Source organism: Centroberyx gerrardi, chromosome 14 (genome assembly GCF_048128805.1).
Source record: "Centroberyx gerrardi isolate f3 chromosome 14, fCenGer3.hap1.cur.20231027, whole genome shotgun sequence".
In the NCBI taxonomy this organism is placed as follows: domain Eukaryota; kingdom Metazoa; phylum Chordata; class Actinopteri; order Beryciformes; family Berycidae; genus Centroberyx; species Centroberyx gerrardi.
Window position 1 is genome coordinate 19,764,807 of NC_136010.1, and position 21,294 is coordinate 19,786,100.

Consider the following 21,294-nt stretch of genomic DNA (forward strand, 5'->3'; position numbering starts at 1 on the left):
TCAGGCAGAGAAGAAGGAGGAGTTTCTGCGCCACGAGAATGAGGACCTCCGCAAAGAGATGGAGTGTATAGAAAAGCTCCAGAGTGCCCATGAGCTGGCCATGAAGAGCAAGATCCGTGAGCTGAAAGAGGCACAGTGGAAAGAAATCCAGGAGCTGAAAATGCTCCACAAAGAGCTTGCCATGGGCATTGAGGATGTTGCGACGGAGGTCAAGACACAGAGGGAGGAGAACGAGGACCTCTACCAGGAGAAGGCAGCCCTCCGCCGAGATGTGGTGGAGCTTAATCAAATGCTGCAGAAAGAGAAGGAGCTGGCCACTGAGCGTGAGGCAGAGAAGGAGGTCCTGCACCAGCAGAATGAGGACCTCTGCAAGGAAATTAAGGACTTCACAGAGAAGCTCCACAGTGCCCATGAAGGGCTGGCCATGAAGAACAAGGCCAGAGAGATGGAGGAGGCACATCGGAGAGAAGTGGAGGAGCTGACCGTGCTCCAGAAAAAGATCACCTCCAGCACTGTGAAGCTTGCAGCCAAGTTCAAGGAACAGAGCGAGGAGGAGGAGGCCCTCCACCAGGAGAAGAAAGCCCTCCAGCGAAAAGTGGAGGAGCTTACTGAAATGCTCGAGAAAGACAAGGCCTCGAGCAACCATGAGCAGACCATCAAGCTCAAAACCTAGGAGCTGGAGATTGAGGAGCTGAAAAAGCTCTGTGCAGAGGAGGCCTTACACCAGAAGATGGAGGAGCAGATCATTCAGCTGAAGGCCGAAGAGATGGAAAAGGAGGCCCTTGAATCCAACAACAGATAGGCAGAGGTGAGAGGCTCTGGAGAGGAAGATCAAAAACTCCCCAAAAAGACCAAGAAGCCTTCCATGTTGAGAAGATTTGCTTACCACAAAGGAAAAAAAAAGGAGAAGAAAAAGGAGAGGATGGAATCCACTTGAGTTGCTTCAAGCCAAGAACTTGAGCACACTAACACCTGTGCTCACTCTCTCCTCTCTCCTCATTCACACACACACACACACACACACACCCACACACACACACACACACATACACACACACATAATGTACACGCCCTTACCCTACATGCTTTTGCAAGCCACACACACATCCCTACACCCATTTGCAAAACACCACCTGACACCCCACCCCCCTTACCTTGTATTTTTTATTATATATACATATATATATATATATATATATATATATATGTATATATATTTCAAGATATCACCAATGATATCTCTAAAATAATGCACCGCCTGTATGGTTTTAATTCTGTAGAGAATTGTAAGTGGCACTACAGTCAACAATGTATGCAAAGAATTTAAGACAGCTGGGCAGAGACAATGTTGTAGAGAAAATATAAAACCTTTGTTGGATCTGTAGTTGTTTTTATGTTTTTATTTATCAATTGTCATGGACAATTTGCAAAACCACAGTGTGGTTTTGCAATTAAATGCTGTCGTCAAACTCAGAAATTGAAGTGGAACTGCTGTGGTACATTTACCTCATCCTGGAGTCACATCATGACCTTGGAAAAAAAAAACTCAATATCCAGCCAAAATAATTTTATACATAATTTAGCCTAAATGCATGTGACAAATTTTTCTTAAAGTAGCCATTTTATTCATGTTTGGTTCATGAAAAGTCTTTATCTCTCTAAATCTCTGCGTTTTAAGAACACATATAACTGAACATTTGGCAGTATGAAATCTCCATATTTATCTCAAACTTCTAAAAATCTATCTATCTATCTATCTATCTATCTATCTATCTATGTCTCACCATCAAGTGTTTTGTTGTGTTGTCATTAGGGCTAAATATGCAAAATATTGCTATAGCTCCTGATCTCTGTTGATCAAAACTCCATTAATTGATTGCATTGACTTATATAGTTTATTTAGCCTTATATTTAGTTAAATACAGATATATTTAGTTGAATCAGACTTTTGAGAAGGTACAGTATAATGGATAGTGTTTTTACTTTAGGTAAAAACTTAGGGATCAGTTATCAAGACAATCTCTTAAAAAAAAAAAAAGAAAAGACAATGACATTCAGAACTGATTAATAGATCAATTACATGATTATGTATCATTGAGTGCACATTTTATACTGTGCACATGTTAATACTTGTTACCATCAAATACATTTTTGACTGCTTTGCCTTCTGCTCCCGTCCTAAAGACACACACTCTTAGTGTCTTACAACAAACAAGATGCTCTGAAGTGGATAAAAAAAAAAACTCTCCCCAATGGACACACACACTGAGCACACAAAATGCCCACAACCATTTTAATAAAAACAAATGTATTCTCTCTCTCTCTCTCTCCCTCACACACACACACACACACACACACAGCTAATACAGAAGCTGGAGCATGTACAGGTGGATTGTGAAACTCTACCCACAAGTTCAAGCAGGAAGACAACACCTTTTACTTTCTCACGCGCTGCACTCTCACAATTATTGTTATCTGTTCAGGGTTTCTGTCAGCCAGTGATCTTGCTTGGCGGGTGGTTTTTAAACTTACCTACCTGATATCCTTGCTGTCATTTCAGTGTGTGTGCCGCTTCTCCCCTCCACCACCTAAGTGAAGGCTCCCCATGAGGATCTTTGCAATTGCATTTATTTATAGGGTTGTATTCCCTGTAAATAATTTCCTGCAACGGGGTCAATGCCAAAGCTCTTGTCTTATTGTATTATATTGTAATAAACATGTCTCATTTTTTTGCATCACCTTTTCTGTCTTTTTTTGAAGTGTTTGTTGCATAATATAAGCTGGAGAACAAACAGTATCACTGACATTGCAACATGACTTCTACATTCATGCAAATTTCTCTACATCCCTTATGTGTACAAACCTGTATTTTCTTATTCAGCGTGATGAAATAGGCTGACGTACAACACTGACTTGATAACCCAAGCTATACATATTTTTCTGTAGCAATGATGCTATACTGTATAAATAAAGTTTTTTATTCATTGTTTTTGTATATCTTCAGCCAATAAAGCCATATTCTAAGAAAAGATAAAGAACTTGCATGGCACTATTTTTGATGTGTGTTGCTGATTGGTAGAGGTGAAAAAAAAAAAAAGCTGTTCGTTTTCTGACTAACCAACAGAGTTCAAACCATCAAACATTGCCAGTGGCCGCTGACTGTCTTATCTTGCTCTCATCTTGTCTCTTAACCCAACCTGCCCAGTGAAACCTGATCTGGCTCCACAGTGACACTCTTCATCGAGCTGCTCAGGAGAGCCACAAATAATAAGCAACTTTTCAGATGGCACAAAGCTTCATTCATTGATGATGGATTTTAATTATTGGCTAAGTGTATATTGATACAAACATTCTTCTTTGCAGTGGCCTATTGCCCAAATGATGGATATATGGGGAAAAATATATTTCACATACACTTCAAAATATGTTGGCACATATGTTTAAAAATATACAAAAATTGGCAAAGAAAATGTATAAATGACACCACACACATATGCATATTCCCAGTGTCCAAAAAAAAGTTTGTGTATATTTTAAAACATATCTATAAACATATTGTGAAGTACATGTAAAACGTGTTTTTTTTTTTTAGTATGGGTTCCTATGGGCCAAATTCCCACACACTGTAGTCAGGGTCAGTATTGACAGTCCAGACAGATTCGGACACCAGAGGGCATCCCTGTATTGACTTCAAGGTCCCTTGGCTCTAGTCTACAAAGTTCTTGATCTTCTTGATCAATGATCTATGGTTAGATATTATTCTCCATGACATGTGAGTTAGGGGCTTGTAGTTTGTCTGTGGTACTTGATGTTATTTTTATCTCCTATTTTACCACTATAATATTCCGATAGGAACGTATAGTGTTTGTGGTAATCAATATTGAGTTTATAGTGACCTTATTGTACTTTGGGGTATTTTCATCTCCAATGCTATCGCTATAAGTTTCCTATAATATTCCTTTAGGGACTTACACTGTCTGTGGTGCCCAATATTGAGTTTAAATCGTCCTGTGGTATCGCTATAATATTACTACGGGGATTTAGAGTTTTGCTATGAATCCCTCTAAAATGTATTATAGCATTACTTTATGTGTTTTCCATCAGGGTTAAACCACAGCTTTATGAGAACTGTCAAGAGTGCAGCAGAAGCTCTGAGCCAGTGGGCAGCCACAGACTAGAAAAGGTGAACCACAAAACAGCAATTTCATCCGTCACAAGCCTCTATGAACTGTAAGAGGAGGTTCAGGGTCTGGCTGGTGCGCAGCAGTCAGTCTGCCCGCAGTGTGCTGTACAGGTAAAGTGCATCATGTGCCATTTCCCACCTCCTTTGCCTCCAAAGACGCGCTGCATCCCTTTCTACCTGCCTCTTCACTGAGTCTCCGCTGTCTCCTTCCAAGTCCGACCAGCCCTCCTAACAAACTGACACTCACATGTGAGGAGTTAACCTGTAAGCGTATAGTTAATCTTCCGTAAGAGTCCCCAAACACAGAGGCTTCAAAGTGCTGCCAAACAGGCGCCACACAGCCACTTTACAGCTGCTTCCTAAACGAAATAAAGCTCATTTGGAGATGGAAATATCAGTTCTGTCTAAGAAGCTGTGGTGTGTCCGCAAACAGCTGATTCTCCTTCTCACTCCACTCATATTTCTGCCTTTACTTTTTGCTCTACCAGAGAAGGTAAGTGTTTTCACTTTATGATGCAAGGCGTCTCCTTCACAGCAGTGCGCTTGCTTCAGCACAACTTTTCCTGCACTTTACTCCGTGGACAACTCCACAAAAATGCAGCTTAAACGTTTAAGCAGTAAACCCCATTTAGTCTTCATGCATAGGCAAATTATGCATGGATCTGTTTGTTTGTTTGTTTGATTTAATATTAATATTAATATTTTTGACTTTCAGATCTTTTTATAGGTTAGAATTATATGGGATGTCCAAACAAACAAACAAACAAACAAGAATAGCTAAAAAAAAAAAAAAAAATGTTGACTGTCCTGCATGAACTTTGACACAATTTCTATACTATTAACTCAACATCCTACTCAAGTAAATTCTTAAGTTATTCAATCATGAGACCATCAAACTTTAATGCTGGTTGCTAGATTTTACATTATGTGCTTAGGCTACAAAACTTTAAGCATCAGGAGTGTAAGTTTCATTGAGGCGGGTTCACTGCTGCATTGCAACTAGCTAAACAGGTTTGTGATAATGACTTTGAAATGACTCATATCTTACTGAATCCTGAATCCTACTGCCTGTCAATGTGCTAATTAGGGGCAGTGGTCCATATAGGTGTCAGAAACACAGCTTCATAGGTCTGAACCTGCAGCTCTGATTACAAGACACACTGACAAATTATTTAAAATATTCCAAATTCAATTGAAATATTTTCAGAATTGTATTTTGTGCTGTGATTATTGGAACCCTGATATTATAGGCCTAGAAGATCATGATGCATGGACAGGTATTTAAGCCTCCAGCAGTTTGATGCTGAAGACAGTAGCTACACATGTAAAAATTAGTTAGTATGTTGTCTTCCACAAGAAAACTTCTAACATCTCTCGTGCGTATACCTACAGGGTCGGAAACATGCAGCTGAAAGATGAAGGCTACAAAAGCTGTTTTAAGTGCAGCTTATACATATTTTTGTTTCTAGTTTTTACCACATAAGAACCTCTTAACATCTTATAAGGACTTATGAGCCGTCAGCAGAAGTGTAGCCACAGGCACAGATGAAAAAACTTAGTGAACAAAATAAACAGTATATTGCCATCGCTGTATCATATCCAAGTAAAACCTCATTTTTGATAACTTGTTAATCGTGCCAATACCTTTTTAATGTACAAAGTATTTAGCAACCTGGCTCTTTGCCACCTTTAAAAAAAGTTTAGATGATTATGTTCAGACGGTCACAGGGAACCAAGGGGGTGACGTTGTTGTGCAGCGCAAACCCACTGAGTATGGCTGCTCCACTTTTTGCATAACAGCCACTAAAATTTGTAACACGAGCCTGAGCAACTTAAGGCAATGTCTCAGTTATACTGAAACACTGACTAAATCTAAATGAAACGCATAGCTCAAATTAAACCAATCATTAAACCAACCACCAAACATTTGCCACTACATACAGTACAGTATATACTGTATATAGCACTGTTCTTAATGCATTTATTTTATACTCAAACACACTGTGCACATAGACGGACACATGGATGCATGGAAATGCATATATACCTACACAACCACACATGCATGCACTCTTTCTGTCTGTCTGTCTGTCTCTCTCTCTCTCTCTCCCTCTCTCTCTCACACACACACACACACACAATAGCCAAGTTTTTGATCTTACTAAAAGGAAATGCTGCATTCCCTTCACTGACATCCACAGACAAATATAATCCATTGCCCATAAATGATCCATTGCCCTTATTTAATCAATTTAATTTTTTCTGTGATTCCATTTGCTGTCGAAGTAGGCAGAACATTTACAACCATGTGTTGCTTATCTTTTAGGAGGGAAAATGTCTTTATGTGGTGCTGCTGATGGCTATGTTTTGGTGCACAGAGGCCCTTCCTCTGGCTGTCACTGCAATGCTTCCAGTCTGCCTCTTTCCGACAATGGGAATTCTTCCATCCAAAAAGGTCTGCCCGCAGTACTTCCTCGATACCAATTTTCTCTTCCTCAGCGGTCTTGTGATGGCATCAGCTATTGAGGAATGGGGCCTGCACCGCAGAATTGCCCTGAAGGTCCTTAAAATTGTTGGAGTAAAGCCAGCCTGGTGAGGAAACACCTTCGAATCTATTGGAGGGCCGTTTGAGCAAGAATGCTCCTTAATTCAAAAAAAGCAAATCTTCCCTGTCAGCAATCATAATAACGCTCATTCAAGATTGTGTATCGCATTATGTTCCCAGGCTTATATTGGGAATGATGATGACCTCGTCCTTCCTGTCCATGTGGCTTAGCAACACTGCCACCACTGCCATGATGCTTCCTATCGCTAATGCCATCCTGGAGAGTCTGTTTGGCGACCTGGAGACCCTGAAAAAGAATTGCAAATGCACTGAGGATCCTGAGAATGATATAATAAATGGTAACTCGTGTTTGTTGCTTAGAATTTATATCTAACAAGGAATCAAGCAAGGCTAAGACTGCGATCTCACACTGAGGCACTGTCTCACATTTAATCTGAACTCCTACTCACCCCATTAATACAATCACCTCTAAAACTCAGCGTAATTACTCAAGTCAAAGGTCCAAAGTGTATTAAGCCAGGATGACTTTACTTTAAAATTGTATCCACACCTACTGTTTACAAAAATGTCCACCAAAGATAGTTGTATTGTTCTAACCTTGTCTGCATGAGCATTTAATATGTAATCCAGGATGTGAACTTTGTACACAACTTGTTCCAACACATTTAGCTCTTGGATGCAAAGTCAATACTCAACTGGTAATTGATTGATGATGTTAGACTGCTTTCAAGTCATATATTAAATACCAAATCTCTGCCAGCAGCCCCCTAAGAAAGCTGAAACTCAGAATTTGACTCATGTTTATGCAATACAAACATCACCTCTCTTTTTGAATGTAAAGCTGCGTGTAAACCTGACAACTTTTTTGCTTCAATTTCTTTCAGGTCAATCTACTGTAAAGATGCATTCACTGCCCTCAGAAAAACAAATACTATCAATAGACGGGTAAGAAGAACGTAAATAAGTTCGAAATTTGACTCAACGCTTGACATTTACCAAATCATATGTGGTATTGTCACACCTCAAAGGCTAACTCAAAGGCTAAGATGGTGTGTTGATGGTGTTGTTAAAAGCGTGTTTAACACCTTCACATCTTAAACTCTACAGATGACAATTAGCAGTTTGCCAACTCTGGCGGAGTTCATGTAATTGCCCACTGTCCCTGTTAAATGAACAAATAGATAAACAAATGTCTTCAAAAATTCAAAAGGATGGATGGGACGGAGCCGAGCGAAGGGAGGACAGCCGAGGAAATCCGGTCAGAGTCGGAGTATCAGATGAGGGTGTGGAAGGGATTCTTGATCTGCATCCCTTATGCGGCCAGTATTGGAGGGACAGCCACTCTGACAGGCACCGCACCAAACCTCATCCTCATTGGACAGCTCAAGAGGTATCGTGTTTACAAGACATTTGTTCATCATTGTCCAACATATTCTGAAATAGCACAGACAGCACCTTGGATAACTTAACTGGCAAAGTTGTGTTTCCACTGCATAAACACTACTCTGTTCTTTTACAGCTATTTTCCAGACTGTGACGTTATCAATTTTGGTTCTTGGTTTGCGTTCGCCTTCCCACTCATGCTTCTCTTCCTGTTCTTGGGATGGATATGGATCGCGTTTCTCTATGGGGGATTGAACACACGGTATGGCGGTGTCAGACATTTACTCGCTGTAGATTACATAGGTTTTATTGATCATATACTGTATCAGACAGTAGATCTTAATGCATTAATGGTATTGAGTACATTTACAACATTTCTGTTGATATCCATTACTAATAGTATACTGCTCTACAAAGGCAACCAGCAGTAACAAATTTGTGTGTGTTTTAAAGGCCAAAGGTCCTGACTGGGGTTAGAATTTAATATTAAAATAAATTATACCCATAAAGGCTTTTAAATGATATACAGTCCACTTCTGTACCAACAATACTTTTGTCAGGGCAGGAGATAACTTTAAATTTGTCAAATTTCTCAGTTTCACTGATGTTTGTAATTTGTAGGGCAGCAGAGTCATGATTCTAATTTTCATTTTGAAATATGAAATATGGAGCAATACTAGAGATGAAGGTTCTCTCGTTTTCTTTTTGAAATCCTTGTCACACAGTTTCCACACTGTATCAATGTACGACTGTACCTGTGTCACCTTTTTATTTCCCGCAGACTGTGTATCAAGAAGGAGGACCAAAGAGCACAAGCAGAAGCCAGAGCCAAGGCTGTGATAGATGAAGACTACAGAAAGCTCGGGCCCATAAAGTGAGGACTCCTGTATGTCTTCAAATCTCATGCAATAGAGGGTGAATGAATACGTTTGCATCGCAGAGCCTTTCACTGACACTTATTTTACATGCTTCATTTCAGTTTTGCAGAGGGAGCGATCTCTTTCTTTTTTGTATTGTTTGCCATTCTCCTGTTCACAAGAGATCCCAAATTTGTCACTGGCTGGTCTGTGTTTTTTGACAAAGGGTAAGAAAGGCATGCTTAATGGAAACATGCAATAGTTTGTCTGTACTTTGCTTCTTATCATACGCATACTGCTTGAAATTTAGTACAAAATCTATATATTTAGTTACCTATTAATTCTCTCCCGCCTCCTCTCGGTGTCCTGCAGGTACGTCTCCGATGCGGTCACTGGTGTGATCATTGTCTCAATACTGTTCTTCTTCCCGTCCCAGAAACCATCTCTTAGCTGGTGGTTCAACCCCCAAGGTCAGTAGGGGAAACGTCAGACTTGACAAACACTATGAACTCTGAACTCTCAAACACCACACCTCTAGGAGAATAAACTGGTTTACGAGACACAGGACTGATCTAAATTCTGATTAATCATCTAATTCTAATTATTCAATTATTATGAATTACTATAATAATTAGATTTGCATGGCACCTTTAGTGCTATACAAATTTAATTATTATTATTAATTATGTTTGTATGGCACTTTTCTTAACAAAGTTACAAAGAAATAGAAAATTGGAACAAAGTAAGCATATCATCCAACATGAGCTATAATAAGGGAAACAAACAGTTAGCAGTATCTTTTCCATTGTGTTTTCGAATCAAATCTAGACAGTCAAAAGTTAATATTGATGACCAAGTAGTATGAAAAGTTAAAAGACATTTAGTGCAGAACTTGTATGGCGGTTATTGCAAAGTATTGAAAGTAAGCTGAGGAATGTTAATGCTGCAGATTAGGGAGTCTGAGTAGTTTAGCGGTGGGAGGCGAGACTGTGGTCTCTCTGTTTCTGTGATTTTATTAATCTCTCAGAACTATGTTGCCACACTTGTTTGTGCGTGTCTCTGTGCGCACGTTTGTGTTTGTGTGTGTTGGTGACAGTGTGTGTGACTGTGTATGCTATGTTCAGCTGGTCAAACAAACCACTGGACTTGGATGCAAGAGAAAAAAAAATAAACAAGTCAGAGGGTTCATTTTCCCTCTCGGACAATGTATGTGAATTTTAAGATTAACGTTTTCCATTTTCTAATCCTATCTCATATGTCTCAAATTCTATCTAATGATTTAAAAATGAAACTAGCTATTTAAGGTTTACAGCCCTGTGTGGCTGTAAACCAAATGCACCTATATGCGGCAAGTGAAAGAAACACAGTTTATACTGAAGTGCAGTTTTGAACTACCTGTAGTTTACTTGAGTAATGCTTTTGCTCCAGTACATTTCAAAGCAAATATCTTACCTGTCATTCAGGTACATCTAATATCTGCAGTCTCTAGGTACTTTGAAACAAAACATTGTGCATATAAAACGATCATGTTCATAAAAATAACAGACTTTTTGATTTTGACATTGAACCAGCTAGAACTCTACCATCAATCCCTTATCTTAAGATAAATGAATGATTATAAACACTTCCCAGGACTGAAACACCAGGGCTTTATAGTGAATTACACTTTTATTTTTGATACTTATAAGTATATAATTATATTTAATATCAAATACATGAATTGAAGACTTTTACTTTTTTTAAGTACTGTTTTGTTCAGGTGTTTCTCCTTTCATTTGAGTAAAGGATGTGTGTCTTCTTCCACCACTGATTTTACATAGATGGTTAATTCAGTGTCCAATAATGATGCAAAACATCTGTCTGCAAACGTTTCTCCTCAGCTTCAAATACTCCTTATGTTCCTCTCTTATCTTGGAAGAAAGCCCAGGATTGTGTACCATGGAATATTATTCTGTTGCTCGGCGGCGGCTTCGCTATGGCCAAAGGGTGTGAGGTAAATTTGTAGAATTTGTATTTTAGAGATCAAAACAGAACACTGTAATTACTGTCATAGAACAGTTCCCGTAAAATTATAGTTTCTGTGGTTATTACAATTCAGTTGTTTGATAATGAGTTTTGTTGGAATTAACTCCAATTAGTGGAGTTTGCATGTTCTCCTGTGTTTGTTTGGATTTTGTGATGGTTTGGTTTCCTCCCACAGTTCAGAGTCATGCAGGTCAGGTGGATTGGAGACTCTAAATTTCCCACAGGTGTGAATGTTTGTGGGACCCAAGGAAGGCGAGTGGTCACTGAGGAGGCAACTAATGGGGATACTAATTAATGAATAAATAAATAAACTGGAAAGGCACATTATAACACAATGTGCCTTTCCACTCCACTGTTGGCTGTGTTCTGCTCTGCGCTGTTTTGGACTGTTCTCTACTTTGGTTTATTATATTGTGATTTGCTGTGTGACCTTTGACCTGATCCTGTGGCATGCTGCAGGAGTCTGGACTTGCCTCCTGGATCGGCGGCCACCTCCAGCCTCTGGCCCAGGTCCCTCCTGGTGCAGCTGTGATGTTGATTACAGCTTTCCTGGCCTGTTTCACTGAATTCGCCAGCAACACTGCCACAATCATCATATTTTTGCCCGTCATCGCTGAGCTGGTAAGAGCATGCAGTTTGTTTCTGACAGGATGGCTATAGGGTCAGACTGTTTTCAGCAGTCTGCAGTCTGCTGGTGATATGGTACTGTAGCACTCAAAAGTAAGTAAGTAAGTAAAACTTTATTTGTATAACACTTTTTTAAACACACAGTTACAAAGTGCTTTACAGAGACAGAAGAGAAAAAAAAAATACAGATATTAATACACACAACATTCAAGCATATGATAAAAACAAGAGGACATTAATAACTATAAAGCATGCAGAGTAAAATAAAAATAAAAATAGCAGCATAAGGCATAAGGCATCGTAAGCACCAGAAACGCATTATGATTGGATTCTGATCAAATCAGTACATCACACCCATATCAGCCAAATCATAAAGTACAAGAACATGCTGTGTGAAGTTTACTGACGTCACATTACTGAAGATAACATTTTTCAAATGGTTATCTCTTTGGAGTCACCAACGTGCAAAGATGCCTATAGTGCAGCTTTAATAACTTTATTTGTACAATAAATTTGGCACAACTGTATCTTGAGTAATATAAGCTTGGAATAGTTTAATATATAATACCAGTATGGCCTACATCTCTCTCAAACTGCACAGTGACAGAGATGTCAGTTCAGGCTCTGTGAAATTAAGCAAGAGAAACTTCCATAAACTGCGCTGTCTCCATCTTTACATCTCATGGCTGGAGGGTGATTATTTATTTATGTATTTATTTATTTGTTTGTGTGTTTTGGATACATTGGGAATTAGACTCAAAAGGTAATAATAAGTGAACTATGTATTTATACTGTGCTTGAGCTCACCCAACTAAAATGTTATTGAGAGGTACTGAAGAGGCTTGATATCAGCTTTGTCTGGAGGAAAGGTTGAATTGTATTATGATTGTATTGATTAACCTTTTGTAAAAGTGAATCACTATAGTTCAACCCTGTTATTAGATCAAACATTTACATTATTTAATAACTGTACAAATTTAGAATGACTTTTCTCTTTTGATAAAATTGAGTATTTAATGCAAATGCCATGGGAAAAAAATAATACATTTTGATAATAATAATAAAATGTGACAAGTCTTGGAGGTGAATATTACAGATTCATGATGTATTATAATGTAACGTAATTTCCTGATGTGATTATAATGCACTTTGAATGCCTCATAGTACAGTTCAAGTTTCACTTGTCACCTGTGGAGGTCCAAATCTGACATTATTCAATTGCAATCATTAAATCGAATTGCTTTCATTTCCCAAATATGTGCCCATAATGAATGACAAAATAACAATTAAAATTCAATCATCCAATTTTCCATGTTGGAAAATGCATTATTACTGCCAAAATTAAAATTAAAATGAAAACTCCATTGACATGTTGTTTTTTATGTACTCCGAAGCGTAAACCTGCCGTATTTAACAAGTACAGAACCTGTACAGGCCCCACCACGCGTGTGTTGACTTCCACTAGCTGCGGCCACACTGACCCGTCGGAGAACGGACAGAGTTATTGATTTCTGTCCGTTGGGCTGTTTGGGAACGTCAACATGGTGGAGAGGCAGAAATACAGCAGCCTAGCTTCGCTCATAAGGGAGCTACTTCATAGAAAAAAGAAGAAGCAGACTATACAGTATAAATTAAATAAGAAACTGACCTGGAAAACCTCCAGTCATCCCACCATTATACCAGGCTTTCTCCGTTTTATCTTTATTTGGTTGTACCGTTGTGTCTGTGATCACCACTATTTCTTCCAAAACAAACGTAGGAACGCCTCTGATTGTCAACACATGGTGACGAATCCGTCTGTCCAGAAAAAGTTCAACTGGGTTGAACTTTCTGTCCGTCAAAACGGATGGAAGGCTGACTGAGACGGACCGTCATCAGTCCTGCCGGACAACGGACTGCTCTTATTGAAAATGAACTGAAATAAACGGAGACGGAACCTCCTTGAGACGACAGACACAATGGATCAGTGTCGCCGCAGCTAACGTAACTTAAATACCACAGGTGATAAAGTTACCTGTCGTTAAAGTTGGTAGGGCGGCACAAGACGTGGATTTCTGTAAATTAACGGCGGAGAGTGATCTGTGTGTGGGAGCAATCGGTTAAATCACCTATTCCACTACGTATGCCACTGACGTCACTTCAATACCACAATAAGTCACCAACCGTTAAGGTCTGCAGGACAGCAGAAGACGTGGATCTGTAAATCAGCGGAGAGTGGGGCTCTGTGGCATTTATCAGTGTGTGAGACTCAATGGCATTTAGCCCATAGGCGAGAGGCCAACTGTTAGTCAAACAGACTAAGAGAGACATGTGTTTGACTGCCTGACCTGAGTGTGCCTCCTTGTTGTCTCGGCAGCATCATGGGAAAAGGGAATTGAATGTTACATAATCAGCTCTGCCATCTGTTGGTATGCAGAATGCCCACACAGAACAAAATGTTATCATGGTGTTAGGGTTCGGCCAGGATGGTGAAGAAGAATTGGATTATTGAGTTTTAATTGTTATTTTGTTACACATTGTGCACATACATATATATGGGAAATTAAATTGCAATTTAATGATTTCAGTTGAATAATGTCAGATATGGACTTCCATAGTCATCACATCAGAATATATGTGTGAAATATAATGTGTTGGTGAAGATGACAGTCATGTAGACAAACAGGTAGACAGACACTACAAAGTCATAAGGAACCGGATTGGGAACTGGATTTGTTTCTGCCCTATACACTGAGATATACTTCATATGACCTTCTGACCTTTATTGCAAGAGTTTAACAAGCTTACTAAGCCTTTCACTAAGGCTTAGTAAGCTTGTTAAACTCTTGCAATAAATGTTGTATATGTTTGGGTGCCTGTTGGACATTAACTGCTGTTGTCAGTAATCATTATCTGAGGTTTTTGTACCTTGTATCAGTGCCTATGCTGCAATATTGTTAAGACTACCCACTCAGAAACCCCTTTAGAAGATGTATAGGAGATTTGGTGAGTGTATTCTAAGTTCTCATTCAAAGTTAAAACCTTGATAGCAAACAGGATTCTTTATTCAGAGTGGCGAGTCATTGCCTATTCACTTTCCAGCCTTCCCCCTGGAAAATCTCACCCAGAGAGTCTGTCATCAGTGCTTAATTTGTAAATTATGAGGTCCCGGAACACCATAATATACGTCTATACAGTGCACACTTCTATGTCTATGGTATTAATTATATCATATCTTAAAAAACATTTTTCTATTTTCGTTTGTCTCTGTAGGCTATACACGTTTCAGTGAACCCGCTCTATTTCATGATGCCGGCAACAATCGGATGTTCGTTTGCCTTCATGCTGCCAGTGTCCACGCCGCCCAACTCCATCGCCTTCGCATCCGGGCATCTCATGGTGAAAGACATGGTAAGGTCCTTCCATCGACACGCGAGAAGGACTGACACTGAAGTATGTTACAAATTGCAGTATAATAGTCTACCTATTCCCATCTTTTCGCTCCGTGTCTTTTCAGGTGAAAACTGGCTTTGTCATGAACATCCTGGGTGTCCTGTCAGTTTCTCTGGCCATGAACACATGGGGCATCGCCATGTTCAACCTGGACTCCTATCCAGACTGGGCTCACCCCACCAACGTGTCCAGCGCCTTGATTGACGTGCACATCCCGTCTGTCCCGGCACTCAACGCTACTCTCTGATTACGCACCCAATCTCAAAGTGATGATAGAGAAAGTATCAGCGTATTGTATGAAGAGTTAACACTAAACAGGGACAAAAGTGAATATCTGTAGACGTCTATATCATATGTTAGAGCATTCTGGGAGCTTGAGCTGTTACCTGCTGTCATGCATTTAATAAGTTTATTATACTCGACTCTCTTTTTTTGACTCTCAAGTGCTGAGAAGATTGCAACCCCTTCTGACTCATGCTGTGAACTATTAGTTTTGGCAGAGCCTTGGCTTCACTCCTGACACTTCAAGAATGCAGAGTTTAAAAACATGATGAGGCTACATTTTACTGACTGGCTTCGTAAAAACCGGACTGGAGGAACATTTAACCCTACTGTGAAGTGCAACAGCTTGACCTCTGGTGGTGGTGAGGAGGCTTTCTGTTTGGGAACTCCTGTTAAGACTGTGCTGACATCTGCTGGTGCAATGAGAGCTGACTGTCCTTAGATATTACACACCTTTGTGAATAATTCCTTAAAGATGTTTTATTGTTTTTGTTGAAATCACTGAGAGATCATGTTACTCATTCTTATATTATATGGCACACGTTTAGTTGCCAAAGCCTTGGTTTGAATGGGTTTTTTTTTTTTTTTCGGCAATCATAATGAAATAACATGTAAACAATGAATCTGAATCTTTTCTACTTTAGCGTATGAATCTTGCCCAATGAATGTGTAAGTTAATTACAAACTGATTTGCATTATATAACACTTGTTACCTCTCAAATAAATTGTTTGAGTTTGCACTATGATCATTTGTGGTGTCTGTATTTGCCTTTCAGTACTGGAAGTGTAAGAAGTTAATTGAGGGTGAATGTTAAGAAAAGGAATTTATATCAGCTTCTTTATAACAGTTTGATCCTGTTTTTCATCATTGAGGACACTGATATACTACAGCAAAATAGCAACCAGCGACCAAATTCAACCTTCAGTCCTCAGGTTTATATTAGTTGTAGCTGTTCATTGTCAGACAGCTGCACTGAAAAGACTGAAAAGACTGTCTAGAAATCCAGTACACCTCAGTCTGCTGTCATTTTAACACATTTCATCTTATGTTAAATTATGTCACACAGCAATACTAGTACCCCAACATGTAGCCCCTGTTTGAAGAGAGAGAGCGTGAGGTTGTAAATTCCTCATGACGTTTGGCGTCGTAAACTCTCTGAAGTCACAAGGCCGGCCACAATGGTTAACTTGTGCAAGACCGTGATGGTTACTCAGTGTTAGTGGGGTCGGAGCCAGAGGTCCCCCAGTGTGTAAGTGTAAAGCTGTAAAATGGAGAACTCACCCAAAACCCACTATGCACTTGGACAGTAAGTATCCAGTTGCCTATACAGCTTCTTTTTAATGTTGGAGATTATAAAGTAAACACTATGATTTGAACAAAAGGTGAATTTATGATATATTTTCCTTTTGAGAAGCCAGAGACAGGTTAAAATATTTATTAACCAGTTGTTACAGCATATCTAATTCACATGAATGTCTTTGCATTGATCATAACCGCAGCTGTAACCCTTCACTGCATACTGCTTCCCTCTGGTGACATGGCATTTTCACATCCCAATATCTCTACACCACTGCACATGACAAACAAGTTACTGCGGGCGTGCGTGTGTGTGTGTGTGTGTGTGTGTGTGTGTGTGTGTGTGAGCTGATATGCCTGAAAAATGTTGCTTGGAAAGTGCCCTATGAATGTGTAATATTCTTTAGTGCTTTACTAACCTTAATTCTTACCTACGTTTCCTCAAACGACAACAAAAAGTACATTTTTTTTTTGGGGGGGGGGGGATTAGTTGGTTAGATAATGTGAAACTGTCAGTTTCATGTTAATACCACAACCAATATGAGTGTGTATGGCATAACAGGAAATGTTCTAACGAGCATGAATGCAGAATGCACAATTGTGGTTAGGTAAGATAGTGATGTGTGAAGAGTGGGACTGTCTTGTCACTCTCACATTTAAATAAAACATTGAAGTAAACATTCTGATCACACTGACATCCATCACAATCTGCTTCTTGATTAAAAGAAACACATTACTGATTACACATGATTTACATATGTAACACCACTCTAAAATTGCACGTAACTCTTTCAACTTCCCTGTGTAATGTTGTAGCAAAGTCACCCGAGTCACACTGTGCTGGATGTGTCATGCCATGTGTCATGTACGGTGACAGGGAAAAGAACCTTTTATTTCCACGTGGGAACGGGAAGGCGAACCACAAATACCAACATGACGGTGACTGTTCAGCAAGTTCCCCTTTTTTCCCTCAGAGTCTTCCAGCAGTTGTCAGACCTGTTCATCCAATTTATATTTTCACAAACACAATGAAGCTCATTCCAGAGAACTTTGTCATCCCTCTCAGGTAGGAAATGTTATTTTATTTTATTTCCAGCACTTTTGATGGAGGCTGTGTGGTCTAATGTTTTCCTGAAATGAAATAATGACTCCGATCAAAATCATACTGAGAGGATACAGTTTCCCAGGCTAATGGCTATGTTTTTTCTGAGTGTTTTAGTGTCTATCTATCTATCTATCTATCTAGTTAACCATATATAAACCATAAATATTAACCATATTCTTAAATTCATTCTATGTCTATGCTAGTTTATGCATCATTAAAAAATGCAGTATTATGCAATAAAATGAGGCATGCTATTACTATGGAACTTGAATATCAAAATCTATACAGGACATTTTTCTGTACAGCAGTTTCTTCACAATTTGAAAAATGCTGAGTTCAAATCTGTTTCACATTATTCATATTATTGTGGTTTAATTATCTGCATATGAAAAAGATCGTTTTACAGTTTTATGCTATTCTGGATATTTTGAAGAGTTAACCTAGGTCAAGCTGCTGTATATACTGTAGGTAACTTGACCTATAGTTTGCCTATAGACTCATGTTTGCTGTATTAACCTATAGGTCAAGCTCCTTTCCTCTCAGGATCAGGAAAGGACCTTGCATTCAGGCCCTAAAATCCGTCCTGCCTTATCTCTGGGATGTTTACTCTGCACCTGCACCGGCTGGCAAAGACGTCCTGACTCTGCTGTCTCTTTGCTTCACGATCGCCATGGTGACCGGCGGCCTGCTTCACCATTGGCTGTCAAAGACTCTGAGATACGACCACGAGGCATCCGTTAAGACGGTGTGCATCTACAGCGTGGCCGTCTTGTTTTCCTCGTTCCTCTGTCACCCTCTGCGCTGCGTCCTGACCATGATTCTGCCCACTGTCTGTAGCAAGCAGGGACGCAAACTGATCATCTCAACCTCCGTCTTGATTTTAGTGCTGAACGTCGTCCCTAACATCTCAATGAACGTAGGAGCAGTTGTGCGTATTCTGAAGTGCACCTCCGAGGGTTTCGCGAGGAGTTTGTTAAACTCGTCTGAACCTTTGAACAGGGCAAAACAAGACCTGGTGGAGGAAACCATCAAAGTGAAAAAGGAAGACTTGAGTATTGTCACTACTTTAAGGAAGTTAGATCATTTTACGCATATCGACGTGTCAGAGGTCAAACGCAGGTTCACTGATATGAGTGGGCAGATAGAGATCCACTTCTCACATGCCAGGAATCTGCTAAAGGAGTACAAATTGCTGTCAAACCGGATTCTCGCTGCTATTTTTGTGACGTTACTAATCATTGAATCTGCGCGGTACTTGAAATCTTATCTGACCTCAGTTCAATTTGACAATGTGCATCTCTCCAAAGAGCTATTACAAAAGGCAGCTGACATTGGAAATCGAACGTCAGCTAAAAATATGATTCTTTCCACAAGTTGTATCATAACAAATCAGGAATGTACCTCTTGCTTCATATCACTAGTTGTGGTAACATTGTATTTCACTGCAATAACCTTTATAGTTGCTTTAGATCACGTTGTGTATCATCTAGTTCAGTTGAGTGTGCCGTGGCTGCTGGATATTCCACCTACCTCTGCCAGCATCAGTGTGAATTTTAAGGTAAGACAACTGCTGATTGTTTGAGTGATAATAAGTATCTTATGAGAAGAATAAACTATAATAGGCTACCTGCAGTATTTGATTACAGTATGTGAGCACAATCACACATGCAGATGTCAACACACTTTCAGGGGTATTCATGTCTTCACTCTTTTGTCTCCTCCTGATAGGTTCAGTGGTTCCCGCCTGCATTTTGCATTATCCCCCAATCCTGTGTCAAACAAGAGCTTACAAACTTCCACAGGGATTACGAGTGGACCTTCAGCCCCGAGCCGTCGCTCTGTGAAGTGACGACTTCAGCTCCGAACCTGGGAGTGACGGTCCTGCTGGGATCCCTCTGGCTGCTGAGCTACGCTTTGGTGTTTCTGGAGGTCTACGCCAGACGGATGCGCAGGAAAGTGTCTGCGTCATTTTTCAAAAAACAGGAGGAGAAGAGACTTGCTTTCTTGTTGAAGAAAATACAAGCGAAGCAGAATGGAAAAGAACAAGAGATTTTTTCTGTCAACGTTGCCCACGGGTGAACTTGTTACTGTAGGGTAAAATCTGTGCCTAATTTCAGTTTAATCTTTATGATAATGTTTTAATTTTACTTTAAGCCCCTCTTTAGGTTTGTATCACAGCCTTCAGTGTCTCTATTGTGGGTTTCAATTTTAGAAAAGAAGCAGCTGAAGGCAGAAAAGAAGCAGCTGAAGGCAGAGCATCCTGTGTGTGAGTCACTGTCGCAGCACCTTGCCCCTGGAAGGAGAGCATCACTTGTTGGCCCACTCTGCCTCTCATCAACACACTCACGCCATGTGGTTTTTACAGATCTGGCACCACATCTGTTCAATGTGCAGCTTGCTTGCTTGTGTGACAGAAACAAGGCTGTTAACACAAGCTTCACCAGGCACACTTTTTACACGATGTACTCAAAAATAATCAGAATCAACAAGGATTTTTCTAATTTCAAGTGCTTTTTTTCTTCATCTGTGGCAAATAACCTGTGGGCCATTTGTTGTTTGTACAGTTCATCCCCACTAGGTGCCACTAGGGTGTTTTGGACAGATGAGGACACAGAGTATCAGTTTCTGTCAGGAAATGAGCAGCAAGAGCTTGGTTCTTACAAATTCTGTGAATATTGTTAATGGCCTAGATAACTTTAATAGATGAAATGAAGCTGTTTCATGCACCCATCCAATAACTCAGTAGCCCATTTCAATCAGTTCATCCTTTCCACAAAATTAACTTCTTTCTTCTGAAAAGTCCTTTGTGTTTCAACAGCAGACTCTTGTTTCAAATCCCCGCGGGGCTTCAGAAGTGTATTTTAAGACCTCATCCCAGAATATTAATAGAATACCTCTTCGTCATCTATTTTTAATCCAGACATTTTGTCCACTCAATTTGCCTCAAAATTCAGCTGTGTCTGTGTGAAGATGATACACTTTGTTGTTGTTGGTCCGGAAATGATAAATTATTCATATATTTTCTGTTACATTGAATACTATGTGTGTGACGTCTCTGTACCTGACATCAAACTATGCAATCTATCAGCAGTAGATTAGGCACATCCTCATTTGAAATGCATTGAATTGAAAAATTGAAATGCAATGAATTGAAAGATTGTAATTACAGTGTAAATCAAAATCAAAACATGTGATTGTTCAGTTATCTACTCTACTCTCTCTGTTTCCTCATAAATCAGTTTGTCAAGTCTGTTGCACAGCTGTAGAAGCAGAACTGGTGATGTATATATTGATTCAAATTCTATTAGTGTATTAGAAAAAAGAAAGTAAGATAACAATAAAATGTATTGCGATACAGTCAACTAACAGTCTCATGTGTTCCTCTCACTGTAGCTCAGACAGCAATGGTGTACTGATATTTCCCTGGATAAGTATTGCTTATTGATTTTCTTTAACAGGGACAAAAAAAAAATCGTATCTACAGTTCATTAGAAAACTGTATAAATGAGACATGGTAGAATGGCATTGACCGTTCTC

General features: G+C 39.5%; 2 protein-coding genes across 2 annotated transcripts; both read left to right on the forward strand.

Annotated features, from left to right (window-relative positions):
* The first annotated feature begins 6,524 nt into the window (after positions 1-6,524).
* Positions 6,525-15,320, forward strand: slc13a3 (solute carrier family 13 member 3). Its single transcript, XM_071921416.2, has 12 exons — positions 6,525-6,775; positions 6,909-7,087; positions 7,634-7,694; positions 7,960-8,139; positions 8,269-8,394; positions 8,914-9,006; positions 9,112-9,216; positions 9,362-9,459; positions 10,870-10,982; positions 11,474-11,635; positions 14,894-15,031; positions 15,138-15,320. The coding sequence occupies exons 1-12, from the start codon at positions 6,540-6,542 to the stop codon at positions 15,318-15,320; spliced, it is 1,674 nt and encodes a 557-aa protein (XP_071777517.2). The 5' UTR covers positions 6,525-6,539.
* A 2,348-nt stretch (positions 15,321-17,668) lies between these two features.
* ocstamp (osteoclast stimulatory transmembrane protein) lies at positions 17,669-21,082 on the forward strand. Its single transcript, XM_071921401.2, has 3 exons — positions 17,669-17,718; positions 18,280-19,315; positions 19,486-21,082. Exons 1-3 carry the CDS (start codon positions 17,681-17,683, stop codon positions 19,834-19,836), a joined length of 1,425 nt encoding a protein of 474 aa, XP_071777502.2. The 5' UTR covers positions 17,669-17,680; the 3' UTR covers positions 19,837-21,082.
* The last annotated feature ends 212 nt before the right edge of the window (positions 21,083-21,294 follow it).

Coding starts and splice junctions, on each gene's coding strand:
- ocstamp (XM_071921401.2), top strand. CDS start 17,681: ATGAAGCTCATTCCAGAGAACTTTGTCATCCCTCTCAG. Junction 17,719..18,279: donor AACTTTGTCATCCCTCTCAG/GTAGGAAATGTT, acceptor ATTAACCTATAG/GTCAAGCTCCTTTCCTCTCA. Junction 19,316..19,485: donor GCATCAGTGTGAATTTTAAG/GTAAGACAACTG, acceptor TCCTCCTGATAG/GTTCAGTGGTTCCCGCCTGC.
- slc13a3 (XM_071921416.2), top strand. CDS start 6,540: ATGGCTATGTTTTGGTGCACAGAGGCCCTTCCTCTGGCTGTCACTGCA. Junction 6,776..6,908: donor GTTGGAGTAAAGCCAGCCTG/GTGAGGAAACAC, acceptor TTATGTTCCCAG/GCTTATATTGGGAATGATGA. Junction 9,217..9,361: donor TCTGTGTTTTTTGACAAAGG/GTAAGAAAGGCA, acceptor GGTGTCCTGCAG/GTACGTCTCCGATGCGGTCA.